The 18,023-nt window shown below is 27.6% G+C and overlaps 2 protein-coding genes across 2 annotated transcripts in view; one reads left to right on the top strand and one right to left on the bottom strand.

The window, feature by feature from the left end:
* lute (BTB/POZ domain containing protein 3 lute) overlaps nt 1–16,399 on the bottom strand; it is a 23,292-nt gene extending 6,893 nt beyond the window's left edge. Inside the window, exons 1-4 of the mRNA XM_011051001.2 lie at nt 16,144–16,399; nt 8,927–9,211; nt 8,702–8,849; nt 4,982–5,198 (exon numbers count right to left, since the gene is read on the bottom strand). Of these exons, the coding sequence (XP_011049303.1) occupies nt 4,982–5,198; nt 8,702–8,849; nt 8,927–9,211; nt 16,144–16,240 (747 nt within the window). The 5' untranslated portion in view covers nt 16,241–16,399. The remainder of the gene's footprint in view (nt 1–4,981; nt 5,199–8,701; nt 8,850–8,926; nt 9,212–16,143) is intronic.
* The window catches only part of Brf (Brf RNA polymerase III subunit), a 61,849-nt gene that overhangs the window by 16,312 nt on the left and 27,514 nt on the right, over nt 1–18,023 (top strand). The gene's annotated exons all lie outside the window — the stretch shown is intronic.

Genomic DNA, 18,023 nt, shown 5'->3' with positions numbered 1-18,023 from the left:
ATATACATATTAAAATTCTATACGCGCGCGCGCACGTACGCACTAACTTAACTTCATAAAAATTGTCAAAATTATTATAACTCCAAAAGGTTAAAAAAAATCGTTAAAATCAAAGGGAACAATTCTTTAAAGAACTATAAAACGAAAATGATAAAAATGATATTTCATCGTGTTAAAAATGTATTCTTTTGTCGATATTATTTAATTAAATTTTTATAAATCTGAAACATAGTTTTTTTTCTTTTCTGAGAAACTTAATTTTTCTGGTTGTATTACGGTTTTGAAGATAGCAGATGTAAAAGTGTAAGTAACATATACAGGGTATCTGAGACCACTTGCTTTAAATAAAAAGGAAGTGATTTTGATAAAAAATATTTCAAACAAAATATAATTTGAGATAAACAGTAATGATAAAATCATTATTCGAAATAAATAAATTTTTTTTAATCATATGGAAGTCACCGTCATTTTTTTAAATGAAATTACACGATTTTTTTTGTAACATAATTTATCTAACTATTCTGCATATATAAATAAGGTAAATATTGAAAAATCAAAAGTTTATGAGATATTGATTTTTTATTCTAACACATTTTGCGATATGAAATATAAAATATCTCATAATTCATTTTTTGATAACTGTACCTTAATCCATTTATAAATTAACGAGATGAATCAATTAATGTGTGAAGAACATATATAGTTGTAAAAAATATATGCAATTTACAATATGGGGATATAAGAAGATACTATTGATTTGACTTTGAATGGTGTCGCCAAAGTCAGATCAAGGTCACATCGATTTTTTTAATAGAACATCTTATTTTTAATAGCAGAATATAATAGCTGATGTCAAGAGTTTTTCAAAACTCTGTAATAAAGTTATTTTTCATTACGTACTTTTCGAATTACAAGGCTTGAAAGTTACAATACCGCATTAGCATTACACAAGGTGTTTGACCGAAGTGCTAAACCTCTTGAATGTTGTTCAGGATCATGTCCTGGATAACATTTATCAAGATCAAGACCACTGGAGATTATTCCTCTTATTTTCATTTTTATATTAAAAATTTATTTTTACGTTAAAATGAAAGTAAAAAGTATAACTTCCAATAGCTTTAATCGACACCACCCAAAGTCAAATCAATGATATCTTCTTATGTCTTCCTCCGAACAATACAACTTTTGTTTGAAATATTTTTCCGTATCTACTATAGTTTTCGAGAAATCGTAATGCATTATATAAAATGGGACACCTTGTATTTTATATGCAGAATAATTAGAGATGTATAAACGTACGCAAGTATGCAGATCTGTTTCTTTATCATAATTTTTATACAATATTGAAGTAATTTGATAACTTTCGCTCTTGACTACTATCGATAGAAAATAAAAGTATCTGTTAGAATAGTAGAATTCTTTTGAATAACGTTTAAGCTTTGTATTCGTGCGCGCACGTCACAAGATTACATAATAGCATTCGTACTAAACACATTTTTTTTTAATTATTTTTTTCAACTATTTCTTATTGCCATCATGATGTAAAAAGACAAGATGTATCAACATCACGCAATAGTCCATGGTCTCAATCAATAAGAATTGGGTCCAAATGTTCAAAAGCAATCATGGCTGCCATGATATGAACATGATATATTGTATGTACATACTAACAAAAAGATATCCCAATCATGACGACAAAATGCATATAATTTTCAGTGAAATGTGTACATACATTAGACCATTTATTTGAATCGGAACAGTCAGAATTGAACAGTTAAATTGGACAATAATTGATATCAAAATAGCTGTGCATAGCTGTCAAGTATTTATAAAGTGATCAAGTGATTGTATTAAGAGTAATTGTATTCGGTGTATAACTGGAATTGATAAATTACGCGATGATCATTATTCATATATATTTTAAGCAATTGTAATATTTTACATTAATTTTTGTAATTTTCAGAGTTCACTGCACCTCGATATTTTCGAAATTAATGTATTTTTTCACAATATTTCAATTTTATCCGAATAAAAATGTCCAGTATTGTAATAGACAAATGAATCGAGCAAGAATTTAGGGTTAATAATCACAGATTATTTCTTTCACATAAATTAATTAAATATTGGTAAAATTCAGACGCTTCAATCTTGATTTTTTTTTTATTTCTTCGAATATTTTTTATAGAATCTATAGAATATATTATAAAATCTCTTTAAAAAGCGATGGTATCGCATTGCCGTTAAATTATCGTGTGTTATAACAGACTTGAATTTTATATAGTTTATATTCTCGATTTTATTATAAAATCACAAAGTATCATGTAGTGCAGCATGAATTATTATGATTGTAACAATACTTTGTAATTAGAAATATTTGTATCTGTGCTATATTGAAAGTTGATAATCTGATTATGCATTGTTCATTAATTCATGTTTTATCCATTGGCATCAAGCAATTGAGAAATAGCAGTACATGAAATTACTCGTAATATTTTAATCAAAGAAATAATTCTGTGTTTATAAAGGCATTTTTGTACATTTCTATTATTCCAAGTATTTTTATATTATTTTTGCGTGCTTATATTATTCCAAGTATTTTTACATTTTTACATTATTTTTGCACATTATTTTGACAATTTACATTATTCTTACATTATTTTTGCGCGCCTGTATTATTCCAAGTATTTTTACATTATTTTTGCGCATTTATATTATTCTAAATATTTTTATATTATTTTTTCAAACATTTTAGATATATATGATTATATGTGATTATTTCGTGTTCAAATTGCGCGGATGTATTTGGAAATTTTATTGGCTCCACTCATCGTGTCGCTATTATTATGCGTAATGATATATCTTGTCTTTTTACATCATGATTGCCATGATACTACTTCCCCGTTCTTTACTTTCTATTCGTGCATTATAAGGTATAGAGTGCCGATTTTATTCCAGTTCTTAAATTGTATATTTACCCGATCCTAATAAATTACATTTTATAATTTCAAACATCCCAACAATAGTCCCAACAATATCATATTTATATTCTCATTTAATCCATGTTAATATTTATAATAGAGCTTATAATAAATACCATTAATAAATACTAATGATATTAATACAAAAATTATGAATAAGTATATTAGATTGAAATATTTTTATGAAAATAACTAATACAATTCATGAAATAATTATGAAAATTAATTACGTAGCAATAAAGAATTACTAAAGTATATCTTAGAATTATAAAATATTTTCATATTGTATATGTTTATATATTATATTTTATTATCATATATGTTATTATTATACATATATGCTATGTGAAAGGAATTGTTGCAAAATTCGTCACAAAATATAACATTATTAAAAAACGACCAATTTTATTGAAATTTTTCGTTTTATTTAATTAATACACTTAATACAAAGATCTGTATGAAATTATTCTTGACAAAAAAATACTAATAAATAACAGTCAAAAAATTTGCAGTTTTTGAAACAAAAATTAATATTAGTATGCTATAATTAAATATATGAACTCATTTGATATTTATATTAAAACATTATAAATAAAAATCTTTAAAGAAAAGTAAAAATTTATTAGAACTATTGTCAGTGACCAGTTGTGGAGATGATATATACATATAATGTGCAATATTTTAAATACTTGCGGTATATTTATAAAAATATTACTTTTTAAAGAAATTTTGTCGATTATTTTTATTTGAAAAACGTAGGGATGTATTATATAGGGGAGACTAGGATCAAAAGTAATACGGGTAAACTGTAACACTTACATAAAAAAAATACACAAAAGGAAGAGATAGAAGTTTATAATATATTTATCACAAACTTCTATCTCTTCTTTACACTTGCATATTTTGTTTATAACGGTTTTTTATATAAGTGTTACAACTCTTACCCGTGTTACTTTTGACCCCAATCTTCCCTACACATATTTTGTAACAAATCGAAAAAATTATTAAATTTACAGATTTTTCTATATTGTATTTGAAAGTAATACTTTAAAAGAAAATTTGGCAGCGATTTAGAACCTGGATGAAATATTATTTCAATAAGGAGACATATTTTTAAAAAATAATTATGATAAAATGAGAAAAATGTCATTTAAATTTTATAATTGTATTCTTAAATATGAATATTGATCTTATTATACTGTTTCATATGTATATCATGTTCATTTTTATATGGAAAGTATAAGTTTCCAATTCCAGTCACTTTTTTTGCAGAGACTATACACTTGATATATTATATCTTTAAAACATGCAAAAATTGTTTCATTAGTCGTGCACTTTCTACAAAATATTCTTTAATTGAACATAAATATTAACTGAAAATCCCTTATTTAGAGGAGTGTTTACGACAAATAACATTTTAATATAAATTGGGTTGTAAAAGATATAAAACAAATAATATTATTCTATGAGTATGCAATCATGCGGATAAGAGATTCAATATAATTGTATATAAAAATTATATAATATTTTTTTTATTCAACTAATTATTTCATTAATATTGCTGTATTAGAGATATCATTATGATCGATTTTACCGCGCTCGAATTCATCTATTAAATTATCCTGATACATGATATTTTGTGTGACTTCAATCTGATCTAACTTATTATCCGGAAAATAAGGTTCACTTCGTGTTCGAAAAAGCGAAAGAGACAAATTATCATCTGCGAGAATGTTTGTACAGCAATCGTTTTCCGAGAGACTCAAACAATGTGGTATCGATCTGCCTTTGAAACCTTCGCAATTGTCATCGTTCAATCCGCCACTGCTTTTACAGGTACGTCGATATCGCAAATTGTCAAATTTATTGTCATAAACGCAAGAATGTAAACTCGAAATATGATTGACTGAGTCACTGAAAAGACTTGAGTCATCTTCGAGCGTTCTGTCCAAGTTCTTGTCACTCAAAGTAATGGTTCTTAGCGTCCGTTGCATTTGACTTACTTGTGCATCAATCACCTCCCAGCAACGTTGCATGAGATTAGGTTCTTCAAATAGGCGAGATTGACTCAGAAGCAAACATGCGTTTTTTGCTGTAAGACTCGTCTCTAAATAATTGACACACGCCCGTGCCAGGTGTGGAACTATATATTTTTTCGCGACGTACAATGTCGCTAGAACTGTATCTGCTTCTAGCTGCACTTCGTCACAATACATATATCTAAAAAAAAAACAAATATTATGATCATATAAACTATAATTATCTTTAGAAAGAAAGGCTGAATAATAAATATCGTATTATATAATCATGAATCATCATGATAAATATCATATAATTTTCTTTTGATAATAAAAATGTTTATTTTGGTTTATTTTAATCAATCCACTAAAATATTTCAAAATTCTTAAGTTCGAGATAAAAATGTTTCAGATAAAAGTTGTTTGGTTACTAGGAGAAAAGACTGTGATCTTAATTGGCCTTAAAAAAATGTCCTCAAGATTAAATCAAGGACATCTAAAATTTTTTTAATTGAAAATTCTATTTTTTATTTCACATTCATATTGATTCAAAATCTTTTCGAAACACTAAGAAAATATTTTTCATACAAGTATTTTATATGAGACTTGAAAGTTAACAGATTAACGTTTAGTTAACTTACTATTAGGTGTTGGAATTAATTCGTAGCGTTTTTAATGAAAGAATGTTATTTATTTCACATGAGCATTAAAAAATACATTAATGAAAGTACTTCCCATCACTTGTAAAACGCTACGAATTAATTCCAACACCTAATATTTTAAGGGGATCCTATAATCGTCTATTTTACCCATTAAATACAATAATTTTTGTGTCGCAATTTCTTCTTTCCTCTTTTACAGATTTGAAAATCTTTTTCCAGATTTAAAAATATATATGCGCATTAATACAATTTGTGGAGTTTATATCGAAGACAAAAAATTCTAGCACTTGAGATTTTTATCATTTCTTAATTCAATTGCGTCTAGAGTCAAGATAGCTCGGTCGAAAATGGAGATTAATTTTGTTACTTTTTAACTTTAACTTTTTAGGTTAAAGTTTTTTTATCTCTTTAATGCCAATATCGTTTTTTGTAAAATTTTAAACATTATAAAGAATTAGTTTTGGAAAAAGCTCAATGATTGTGTGATGAGTACGATGTTTGTAACGCCCAAAAATGGGTTAGATCTGTATTTAAAGAATGCTATCAGTACTATTACATCATATTATCCTTGTTTTAATCGTCTAATGAGCGATAAAAAATTTTCAAAGCGTCGTGCCGGCAAAGTCAACATAAAGAGAAATACAAGATTACTTACATTTTAAAAATTAAATTTTATTTTTTTTTTGTAACTATAAATATCAAAATATGAAAATATCTGTATGTAAAAGTACTAAAAATCAGTTTTTTTTTTGTACAGGATAACTTTGTTATTTTATTTACAAATAAAATATTAAATTTTTCTGACTCATCTATATTGTAATTGTTTTATTATTTAAAATAATTTGATTTAAAAAAGTGTAAGATATTTTCAAAGATACCAAAAGATTTAGAATCAGTGATCCGCCTTGAATTATACATGATTAACCTTTGCTTTGTATATCATTGTAACTTTGAATTTCATAATGATAACACTATAATTACTTTAAGGAGAATTTTAAGATTATTTGTACATTAATTAATTATTTATGTAATTTCTTAAATTTTTGGTTCATGTCAGGATTTCTTTACTCTAGCTAGCGAGTTAGAGCGTGTCATTTTTATTATTAATGTATAACATTAATGGAATATGTCATTTATGGAGATAAAATTTAAACAAGTGACACACATTCATTTGGCAATGATGTGTTCTGCTTTCTTCCAAACTGTTGAGAATATCTTGAAATTTATCAATTGAATTCATTGATGATAGCCCGGAGAAGTGTCGAAATGTTTGAAATAAATGATTTTGTTAACACATGCAGGTAATTGCACAACATGAACCGTATGTGACTTTCATTTGCACATTTACTTTTGTATCGTTTTTTTAAATATTATTTAGTTAAACACAGTTTATTTTTTCTTCTCTCTTCTTCCTGTAAACATCTAAGAAATCGATAAAATTGTAGCTCAAAATTGTTTCGTTTTTACTATTGAAACATCCTATTACATAACCTTCCGATTTGATTTTTTTTTAATAAATTATAAAAAAACTTGGAATATATTATTCGTTTTCGACTTTTGTCGATACTCCCAAAATTTCAGAAAGTGATCGAGCGGCGATGTTTGAAACTACCATAGCGTATGTAATGATGTGTCAATGACATAAATCGTATGTGTATAAGTCCTATTGAGTCGATAAAACAGACGACTTTAAAATCCTCTTAAAGCAATGAAGAAAGGATTAATTTTGATGCTGAATTTAAGCTCAGCTTGAATTTTTTATTCTACCTTATTTCAAATACATTTCTTATATCTATTCATCGTGAGAGGCAACGGGAGAGAAACTTGTGTCAATAAAATATCCCAAAAGGAACAGAAAGCTATTATGTCACGCCATTATTCCTGGATAGTGTTAAAAGTAAAATTAGAATGGAAAATGTATTTTTACTCTAAATCTCATGGAGTGAAATCTCACTTGAAGAGATTGAAAATTTAGCCTGTTTTGAAAAAAAGTGAAAATATGGTCATTCTCTGACAATCTGCTATCTTGAACGAGAATGGCCATATTTTCAAAACAGGCTAAATTTTCAGTCTCTTCAAATGAGATTTTATTCCACGAGATTTAAAGAGTAATATTTTGAAAAAGTCTTTGAAATTAGTTACATGAATGAATGAATCTGACATATAAAAAAGGCACGTAAAAAATTTAATTGCCGTAATGGTGGTTGGTTCTTTCTCGCTCTTCGTGTTGCGAGGCTGTCAGCATAAAATGTTCTGACAGCTCACAAAGGTTAGATTTTTTTGTGATTGATCGGTATATTTATAAACTTATAAGTATGTATACTTTCTGTGTAAATATACAGGGTATATTCTCCAATTAAATGGCTAAACTTTAAATATGAATTTAAGACCTCAAAACAAAATTTTCTTCTAGACCTTATTTCGACATTATTATCATTCCTACAGTTCTGTAATTTCAGAAGTCAATATCTCTTGAAGTGTTTGTGAACATACTTCCAGACGAAAATTTTATTTGTTTTGAGGTTTTAAATTCATATTTTAAATTTGGCCATTTAACCCAGGATACACCCTGTATAATATTAAAAGTTAAATATCACGCACATCTGTTTTGTACGATATTAATAAAATAATAATTTATAAAATAATAATAAAATAATAATTTATTAACGAAATAAATAAAAATGGGAATTTCAATTTAAAATTTTAGATGATGATCTTGATCCTAAGAGCTTCTTCTTAAGGTTAATCAAAATCACCATCTTCTTTTTCCCTAACTGAATAACTTTTGTCTGAAACATTTTTGTTATTAAAGAGATATTTTGAGATATTTTCAGTGGATTGATTAAAAAATGATCCACTCTATATACTTATTTACTACTTTCTTACACATATATACATCATATTTTATAATAACAAATAGCATAATATGAACCGGAGAAAACCATTTCAGTTCTTTAGAAAGTTAAAGGATCAAACAACTTTTTTAGCAATAGTAATTTTGAACAAGATGTTTTCAAATTATTTTAGGCTTCTTGTGTTTTACCTCAATAATGCAAGAAAAGCTGCTGGTTCAACATCAGGCACTTCTATATCTCTTTTATTTTCAGGTAACCCTCCGTAGAACATAGCATAAAATACAGAACTGCCAGTAGCAAGAACATATTTATGTGCTGGTATTGTTTGTGTGTGACCTATGATATTAATATGCGATATAATATTTTGGGATAGTAGTAATTAAGAAAAAGTATAAGGTAATTTGAACAAGTACCTGGACTGCCAACGATAAATATAATATCGGCCATGAGATGATTATTAAACATAGCCGCGTTTCGTTCTCGAACTGTAGGTTTTGTTGCTTGCCAATTAGGATCTTGGGTGCAATCTCCGGGTGATGGTAAATTTAATTGAGTCACGGGTGATGATAAGGAAGACAAAGGTGACGCAGGTGCACTCAATGGTTGATTAACTGTAGTTCCTTCGCGTTGTAATACAATAGATGAAGAGAGTGGACTCACTGATGATGGTGAATCTGATGTATTACTTGGAGATTCCGCTAGAATTACAAAAAAAAACTTTATTATGTCAGATAAATCAAATATATTAAACATAAAAAATTTTTAAAATATCAGGATACTAAATTTTGAAGTCGCTTTCTATATCATTAGCTAAAAGACAGATAGCTATGTAGTGAGCTCAAAGCAAAATAATCATAAGATTTATAAATAATGCAAGTAATTTGAATCTATATTCAAATTTTTAATTAATATGTTAAATAATTGACAGAAATTAAAATGAAATTTGTTTAAATTTTTCTAAAAATAAGCATATATTTATATTTTCAATAAGCAAATTTGCAATATGTTTGCAAATTGGCAACAAATTCAATCAGAAATTGCTAACAAATTTTCATCAACAGTATTTGCATCAAGCTTGTGTTTTGTTGACAGAGCTAATTCTTAATTGATTACAAAATTGCTGATCTAACAGCAAAATAGCGCAAAAATTATGCAGAATCTGCTAAATGTAGATGTCATTCTATTTCTGGTGCCAGTCTGCATAAACTGTATAGCAACTATAGTCTACATAATTTTTATTATAAATTTGCTGTCATATTTTCCAGACAAACTTGATTATATTGCTATCAATCGGCATTTTGTATACAACAGCATTATATATAACAGCGAGATTCCGTATCAAATCTATATCTTTCTGTCAACAATTTGTAGTAAATATTTTGCAGATTCTCGATAAATTTAATAACTCGATTCATTTAGATCTTAGTGCTTAAATAATATTTTCGTTGTAAATTTATCCAGTTGTGCAAATTGCGCACCAAAATCATTTTGTCTTGAACGTAATCATAAGCTGAACTGGCGTAATAATATTACAAATTAAACTGATAAGCAATTTTAACAATATTAAATGTTAATAAGCATCTTAAATCAATAATTTAGCATGAGTATTATTAAAATTGCTTGTCCATTTAACTTGCGATATTACACTATTACACTATTACTGCCAGTTCAGCTTGTAATTACATTTCAATATTGAAAATAACTTCGACGCACAATTAGCAGAACTGGATATGTATACAAATTTTCACTCCGAAGATATGATACACATTAAGATCCAGCTTAAATCGATAAAGTTTTCGTTATTCGGTTACATATTAATTATATTAATGTTAAATTTGCTATTCTAAGACACTTTGTTTAATTACTTAATTTATTTATCTTTGCAAATGCTATATATTATTTTATTATTAACGTGTATCTCATAACTTTTTGTGATCCATTTAAATCAAATTTAAAAATCTATTAAAAAATTTAAATCATTTTAAAATTGTGTTGAAAATGTAATATTAAATTCAACAAAGATAATTTTGCCTGTGTATTAGAGATGTAAGTTAGGTCAAATTAGATAAAATCTTAAATTCAATATTTTTGTATATTTTTGAGATATTCTGAGCACACATTTGAATCACACATCTCTTTTTCCACGAATTAAGTAAAAACTGAAAAATTCAAAACAATATCTGTTATCTTCGATACTACATTAATCATATTATTTACCGTAAGTATACATTATTTAGAATGTTGTCCAGAAGAATGTTTATTTTAATTTTCTTATTACAACAATTGAGCACGATTTTGCTTGATTTTCATTTAATTTTTCTTATTAAATTTATTTACAGTTTTTCAGCACATTAACATCTTCCTAATATGATGCCTAATTGAGCATCAAATTATTAAAAATTGCTTGTCAATTTAATTTAATTTGTGATATTATTACAGTAGTTTAATTGCGTTTGTAAGTCCAGAAAATTCGGTGCGTAATTCGAATGACTATATAGTATATACGCATGTACATATATATATATACATACACACACACACACATATATATATATATATATATATATATATATATATATTGGGTCATCTAAAAAGTATCCGCGGTTTTAGACCCAATATGTATGTATGTATGTAATTCATTGAATTATTTAAGCATTAAAGATTCGACTGTTATAGGCATTTCATTTCTAATTCTTATTAGTTGTGTTCTCACGGCCTAAAAATAAGATTCTTATTGTTCTATTTATTAATTCACGTATTCTGGATTATACGGATGTCAGATAGTAGCACTTTTTCGTGACATCATACGAATATGCACGATATGAACAGTACGTAAAGTAAATAGATGTATGTAAATGACTTCAGGAATCTGCCACAAACACACACACAGGGTGAGGCATTTTAATCACCCCAGGCGAATATCTCAGAAATTAAGAGAGATACAAGAAAAAGTTTTATATGAAAGTTATAGGTTTTCTTGGGGGAAAGAAGGAGAAAATAACGGAGTTTAGATAGGAGGCACTAGCAAGGTCAGGTCAAGGTCAACATGAATTTTTTAAATGGACCTTCCCCCCTCCATTTTTTATTACATATTTTTGTAGCACACCTCGAGAGCTTTTGCAAATTCATTTTTATATAAAAATGAAAATAAGAGAAATAATCTCCAATGATCTGGATCTTAACGAATTATTCAAGACATGATTCTGAACAACATTCAAGAGGTTTTAACCGTCGGTCAGACACCTTGCGTAATACTAATGTCAGCGGTACTGTAACTTTCAAGCCTTATAACTCGAAAAGTACTTCATAAAAAAATATTTTATTATAGTGAGTTTTGGAAAACTCTCGAAGTGTGCTACAAAGCCATGCAATACCATGCAATAAAAATTCCATGGAAGATTCTATTTTTTAAATTCATGTTGACCTTGACCTGACCTTGATAGTGCCCAAAATGCGTTATTTCCACCTTCTTTCCCTCAAGAAAACCTACAACTTTCATATAAAACTTTTTCTTGTATTTCTTTTAGTTTCTGAGATATTCGCCTAGGGCGATTAAAATGACTCACCCTGTATACCATGATCAAAATGTTAATTCAGTAAAAGTATAAATTTGTTATAATCTACTGTAATCAATGTATACGTTGACTAGTAAGTGTATATATTTATTAAAGTTAACACTTTCATTGCGACATATCACACACACACACACACACACACACACACACACACACACACACACACACACACACACACACACACACACACACACACACACACACAGAGGGAGAGGGGGGGGGGGAGAGAGAGAGAGAGAGAGAGAGAGAGAGAGAGAGAGAGAGAGAGAGAGAGAGAGAGAGAGAGAGAGAGAGATTCATTTTAACTCTTACAATACAAGGTACAATTTAGTGCCTCATTCATCCAAACATGGGTCACTAGAATCCGTCCGTTTTTTTTCACCTATGCAGAATGATTCAAAAAATTTCTAAGAATTCACTAACATACTTTCAATTTTCTAGAATAAATATTAAAAAATAATTTTGAAAAATAATGAAATATAGTATACTTTAGAATTACCGAAAGACTCGAAGAAACTTGCACGAACAGGAATCGCTCAGTTACTATTGACCCGATCTTATACGATAAGGGTTAATTTTAACAAATATTTCGAAAAATGTGGAAGATACGGTAAAACGTTCAGACAAAAGTGAAACGATTTCGAGGGCGAATGTGTTTTGGCTATATCACTTCTTTTCTAGATGGAGGTGCCAAAAAAGTATGAAAGTTACTCAATCTTTGTTAACTAAACTAACTGTATGATTTTTGATTTTTGAACTGTATGAAACTATATGATTTTTTTTACATAATATAATTCCTCTAATTATTCTGCATATAAAAGTACTAAAATAGAGATATCAAAAAATCAATAGATTACAAGATATTTTATATTTTATATATAGATTTATTTTCAGAGACGTAATGCTTCCAATCTATATCATTTATTCTTTGCTATTTATTATTTATATTTATTGTCTTTGTAAATGTCATGTTGTGTTGTCCACTGTTTCTCTCAATTTTCATTTTACATCCGTCTACCAAGTTATGTCGTCTAATAACTCTTAATTTAGTTTCACGTAAGTGAACTAAAGTTTAATTTTAACCATTATTTATATTAACTTTTTAATTTATTCATAATTGTATTACACAGTAAATGGAACATGTACAAAAAAAACCTTATAGAAACAGTCAAATCTTGACAATCATATAAATTTATTTTATCATATTTTGTATGGATAACTTTATGTTAGCAATTAAAAATATTTTTTAACTCCTTTGAGTCATTCGATTCAAAACAAAAAAAATTTTTTTTTTTTTTAAGTAAACTTAGTAACTGATGACCAAGATTAACTCGAACATTATCACCACAGTTTTTCGTATTTTATACTTTAATAGTTTATACTTGTATGCGCTATCATTATATAATTCATATTTAATATTTTAATTAATTTTTTTTATGCTGAAGAGGACTTTGACTGTTGAAACGTATACGCTTTACTATTCATTTTGAATAAATGGTATAAAATACACACTAATAACCAGTGTTGGCTCAAATTGACATTTTATTTATTATTTTATACTTTATTCTAGCACACATTGACATAAAATATTAAATATCTCGTAAAGTTTGCGATATATTAAAATTAAAGTCATGTTTCATTATTTAGACAAAATTTTCTTATAAATTTCCTCTATTATTGTTTAATAATTAATTTATCAGGGTTATCATATTTGTGAGAGTTGTGAAAATTTAAAATTGGTCATGAAAAAAGTGAAGGAAAAATAAAAAAGTTTGAAAGCTTTGCTCAATTCCCTTAAAATACTTTTCTACCAAACAATTGTTATAGTTTTTTTAAAATAATATATCTAACATTTATAATCAAATACATATACTAATTTTCTAGTCAGTATGGGGTCTTTAAAAGAGGGGGGGATATTCTTAGTCAATACTATTGGAAACTATGGGACCGATTCTGCAACTCTTAACGATAGTTGATGTCATTGCACAGCCTTTTTACTCTACAATATCAATAACTCGTTAAAGGTTACAAAATCGGTCCCTCTATATATATATATATGTATGGTGTGTGTGTGTGTGTGTGTGTGTGTGTGTGTGTGTGTGTGTGTGTGTGTGTGTGTGTGTGTGTGCGCGCGCGCGCGCGCGCGCGTGTGTGTGTGTACTATGCATCAGTTGTTAAAAAGTGTAATTATTCTTTTTAATGTAAAAATTAAACGTTTCTCACAATGTCAAGTTTATTTTTTGTTTTAATTTTCATACAGTTTAGTATGAAACTTAATTCACTGTAATTAAATTTTGTTATTATTAATTATTTATTTAATTGAAAATATATTAATTTAATTAAGATACATATATTATTAAATATATTTTTTACTTCAAGCTATAAAATTGAAATGATCAAAACAATTTTAATGAAATAATTAAAATTTACATTTTATTCAGTATTTTTATTTAATTATCATCTTTTTCCGTTATAGTAGCATTCTTTTTTTCAATACTCATTTATTTCTTGTTGTCTGAATTTGCATTCAAAATTTTATTATGCTGCTAAGAGTATTAAACTTCTAAATGTATATTGTTTTTAATAATATAGGATAGTTTTCTTACAATCTTTGTTTCTAAATGTTAAAATTTACATATTTGATATTGGTCGTGGAAAATTTTCCACTGTCATCTGGAAAACCTGGAAAAGTCATGGAATTTCAAAATTCATTTTTTGAGAGAATCCTTTATTAATAATGTAGTGTTATATTTGAGTGTTTTTTATATTGACACTGTAATTTTGAAATCCGAGATCACAAGATATTTATCATCAATAACGATAAAAACAATTTTTACTCATATAAATCTTTAGCTTGATATAAATCGATTTTATACACTTTATTTTCACTGTTGCATATTCGTGCGAATTATTCTCCGAAGAAAGTAAAAAGAATAGTGGAGACTAGGGTACCATGAGCCACAAAAATTTCAACTCAAATATGAAATGTCTTGTCCCATTTTTTAAATATAATTAAAAAATATAATTATGTATATTTAAAAATGCATTGTATTTGATAAATATTGATTGGTTTTGGGGGGGGGGGGAAAATAAAAACTTATTTTTAAAGAAAGACCCAAGACGTCTTATATCCATGGTCACATACAAAAAGTAAGTTTATTCAAGAAATGACAATGATAAAAGTTGAAAAGGAAATTTCAGTTAACTTACAGACTTAGCATAGTCATTGAATATAATAAAACATAACCAATAGAAAAAAAGTTCATAAATAAACCCATACTGATCAGTGAATAGATATAGATCAGTGAATAGTCTATAGATAGATTTTATATTCTATATATACATATATATAGAATATAAAACTTATGGAGGTAAAATAAGATTAATTGCTTAGACTTATAAGCTGCCATTCTAGCGCATATATTAGTTTATATTACCTTGTTTTTTAAGTGACCCATGATGCCCTGAATACTATGGAAAATAATGAAACGGAAAATATATATCCAAAAATTTAAGTGATAGATAATTATTTGTAATGTAACAAGGTGCAAGAAAAGATGTATAGAAATTTGCACTTGACCTTAAATATATGTGTATTTTTTATTACAAAGACAATATTAAAACATTTCTAAATTATTTTAAAATTACTTTTGCATCACAAAAATCATTAATGGCACGTGCGTCCCAAAACAACGGAGTGTAATCACTCTAGATACGAAGTATGGCCAATAAAGTAATTGTATATCATTTACATCAATTTGAACATTCTGGATTATCCTAAACAGTCGATGACCTATGGTACCCTATGACTCATAGTGCCCCAGTCCTCCCCTACACGAGTTTTTGTTATATTAAATAGTAGGATTTTCTTTATAAATACGGATTTCCAGCACATCTCAGTATAGATTTTGATAATCATAAGCAAGATTTTTATCTTCACGAAACAGGTGCAAAGTATAAACAACACACTCTCACTCATTCGCACACACATCAAGTGAAAGCAGTCTCTCTGTTTTTTCTTTTTTTTTTCTTCACTCTATTTTTGTTTCTCTCACCGTTCATCCAAGCATTGGTTTGTTTGACCGTGACGTTGTCCTGAAAACGCTTCATTGGCTTAGTAGAGATCTTCGAGTAGAGATTCGACATTGCCATTGTTGTCACTTTCGTATAATGTCGTTAGTCTCCCTTTTCCGTCGTAATCTCCTCTTGTGCACGCTCGGCTCACAATCACATCAGGAGATCGTGCGTTGTCGGTTAGGCGGCCGCCATTTTCCATACGGGCGCTGGTCGAACAGTGCCGCCACCGTTATCACAAGCAACTGTGTCGGTCGATAGACATCGAATAATGAGAAAATGGAAGGGATACACACGCGCAAGAAGGCAATTACATATAGAATTAATTAAGGGGGAATATAGATATAATTTAATTAGATATAATTAAATAATTTATTATTCGTAATCTTTAGTTCCTAGTTTATTCTTTTGATACAAATTTAAAATGAAAATATTATGTTTTATATATGAGCATAGCGTTTTTATTTTATAATTATGTAATAAATGATGTGAAGTCACGGAAAAGCACAAGTGCAAATATTAAAAAAAAAATCAGAATTTAACTTAAAAAGGATGATACATCTTAAAATTACACTTTACAATACATCCAGCAAACGCTAAATATTCTTGAAATATTCATAAAATGTTCATAAAATCCTAAAAAAAAACATTCCAGAAATACTCCAAAATACTCCGAATATTTACGTAAAAGAACATTCAAATGTCGGTTAAAAAATTTCATTTGTATATTGTTACATATTTCGATAATGTTCCATATATATTCCATATATATGTATTTCGCAAAATTTTTATTTTTTCAAAAATTCCAGGTCAGATTGTCCGTGAATCAGTTTTTAAACAAAATTTTACTTTGAAAAATTAACATTTAATGTGTAGAAAATTAGACAAATGAGATTTCGATGCGGTACGTAATGCATAATCATTAATTCTTTGTATATATAAATTATATTTTTGACTTGCTGTACACTCGAATGTTTCGACCACTTCTTGGAGTCATCCTCAGCGAGATCAACGAAGAAAAAGAAACATAATAAAATTTCCACCCTCCTGCGTATCCCTACTCAGCTGCATATTTTCAAATGCTTCACTACGGTCCAAAACCGATGACGATTACAATGGAATAAACAGATGCCTATGAGTTATTAAGAATTATTATTTAAAATATTAGCTGAAATTGTGAGGACTCAGCTGAAATTGTGAGGACTTACCTGAAAAATAAAAAAAATTCTAAGAAGTCCTTTTTTGGACGTTACAATTATCAATGATGACAACATTCTGGAATTTGATTGGTTAAACCAACTTTTTCAGGAAAATATTTAAATTTTATGTCTTCACATCCTATTTCATAGAAAAGAGGTGTTGTCATTGGAATGATTGATAGAGCTTTCCTTTTGTCACATCTGAAATTTTACAATGAGAATATTGTTTTTGTCATTGAAACTCTATTCAATAACGACTCATTAGACTTTATATTTGATAATATAAATACGCGATTAAAATCTCTTTGTTATAAACAAACTTTAAAATAAAATAATGACAAAAATTCTGATGATACGGAAAATCCCTTGGATTACGATTCCATATGTTCAGAACATATCGAAAAAATTTAAAAATATAATAAAAGATTTAAATATTAAGTTAGTTTTTTATAGTCTCAACAAAATGAATAAATTAATTAAAGTCCACAAAGATGTGCTTCCAATTGAATCAAAGAAAAATGTAGTGTACCAAATCTTATGTAAAGATTACGACGCAACCTATATGGGACAAACGGGCAGAAAACTTAAAACCAAAAAAGAAATCACATAAATAGAAACACTATTGCCCAATCAATAATCACAGATCATAGATTGCGTCACGA

This window comes from Acromyrmex echinatior, chromosome 11 (genome assembly GCF_024713525.1).
Source record: "Acromyrmex echinatior isolate Ae372 chromosome 11, ASM2471352v2, whole genome shotgun sequence".
In the NCBI taxonomy this organism is placed as follows: Eukaryota; Metazoa; Arthropoda; class Insecta; order Hymenoptera; family Formicidae; genus Acromyrmex; species Acromyrmex echinatior.
This window is presented reverse-complemented; position numbering and strand designations above follow the sequence as displayed.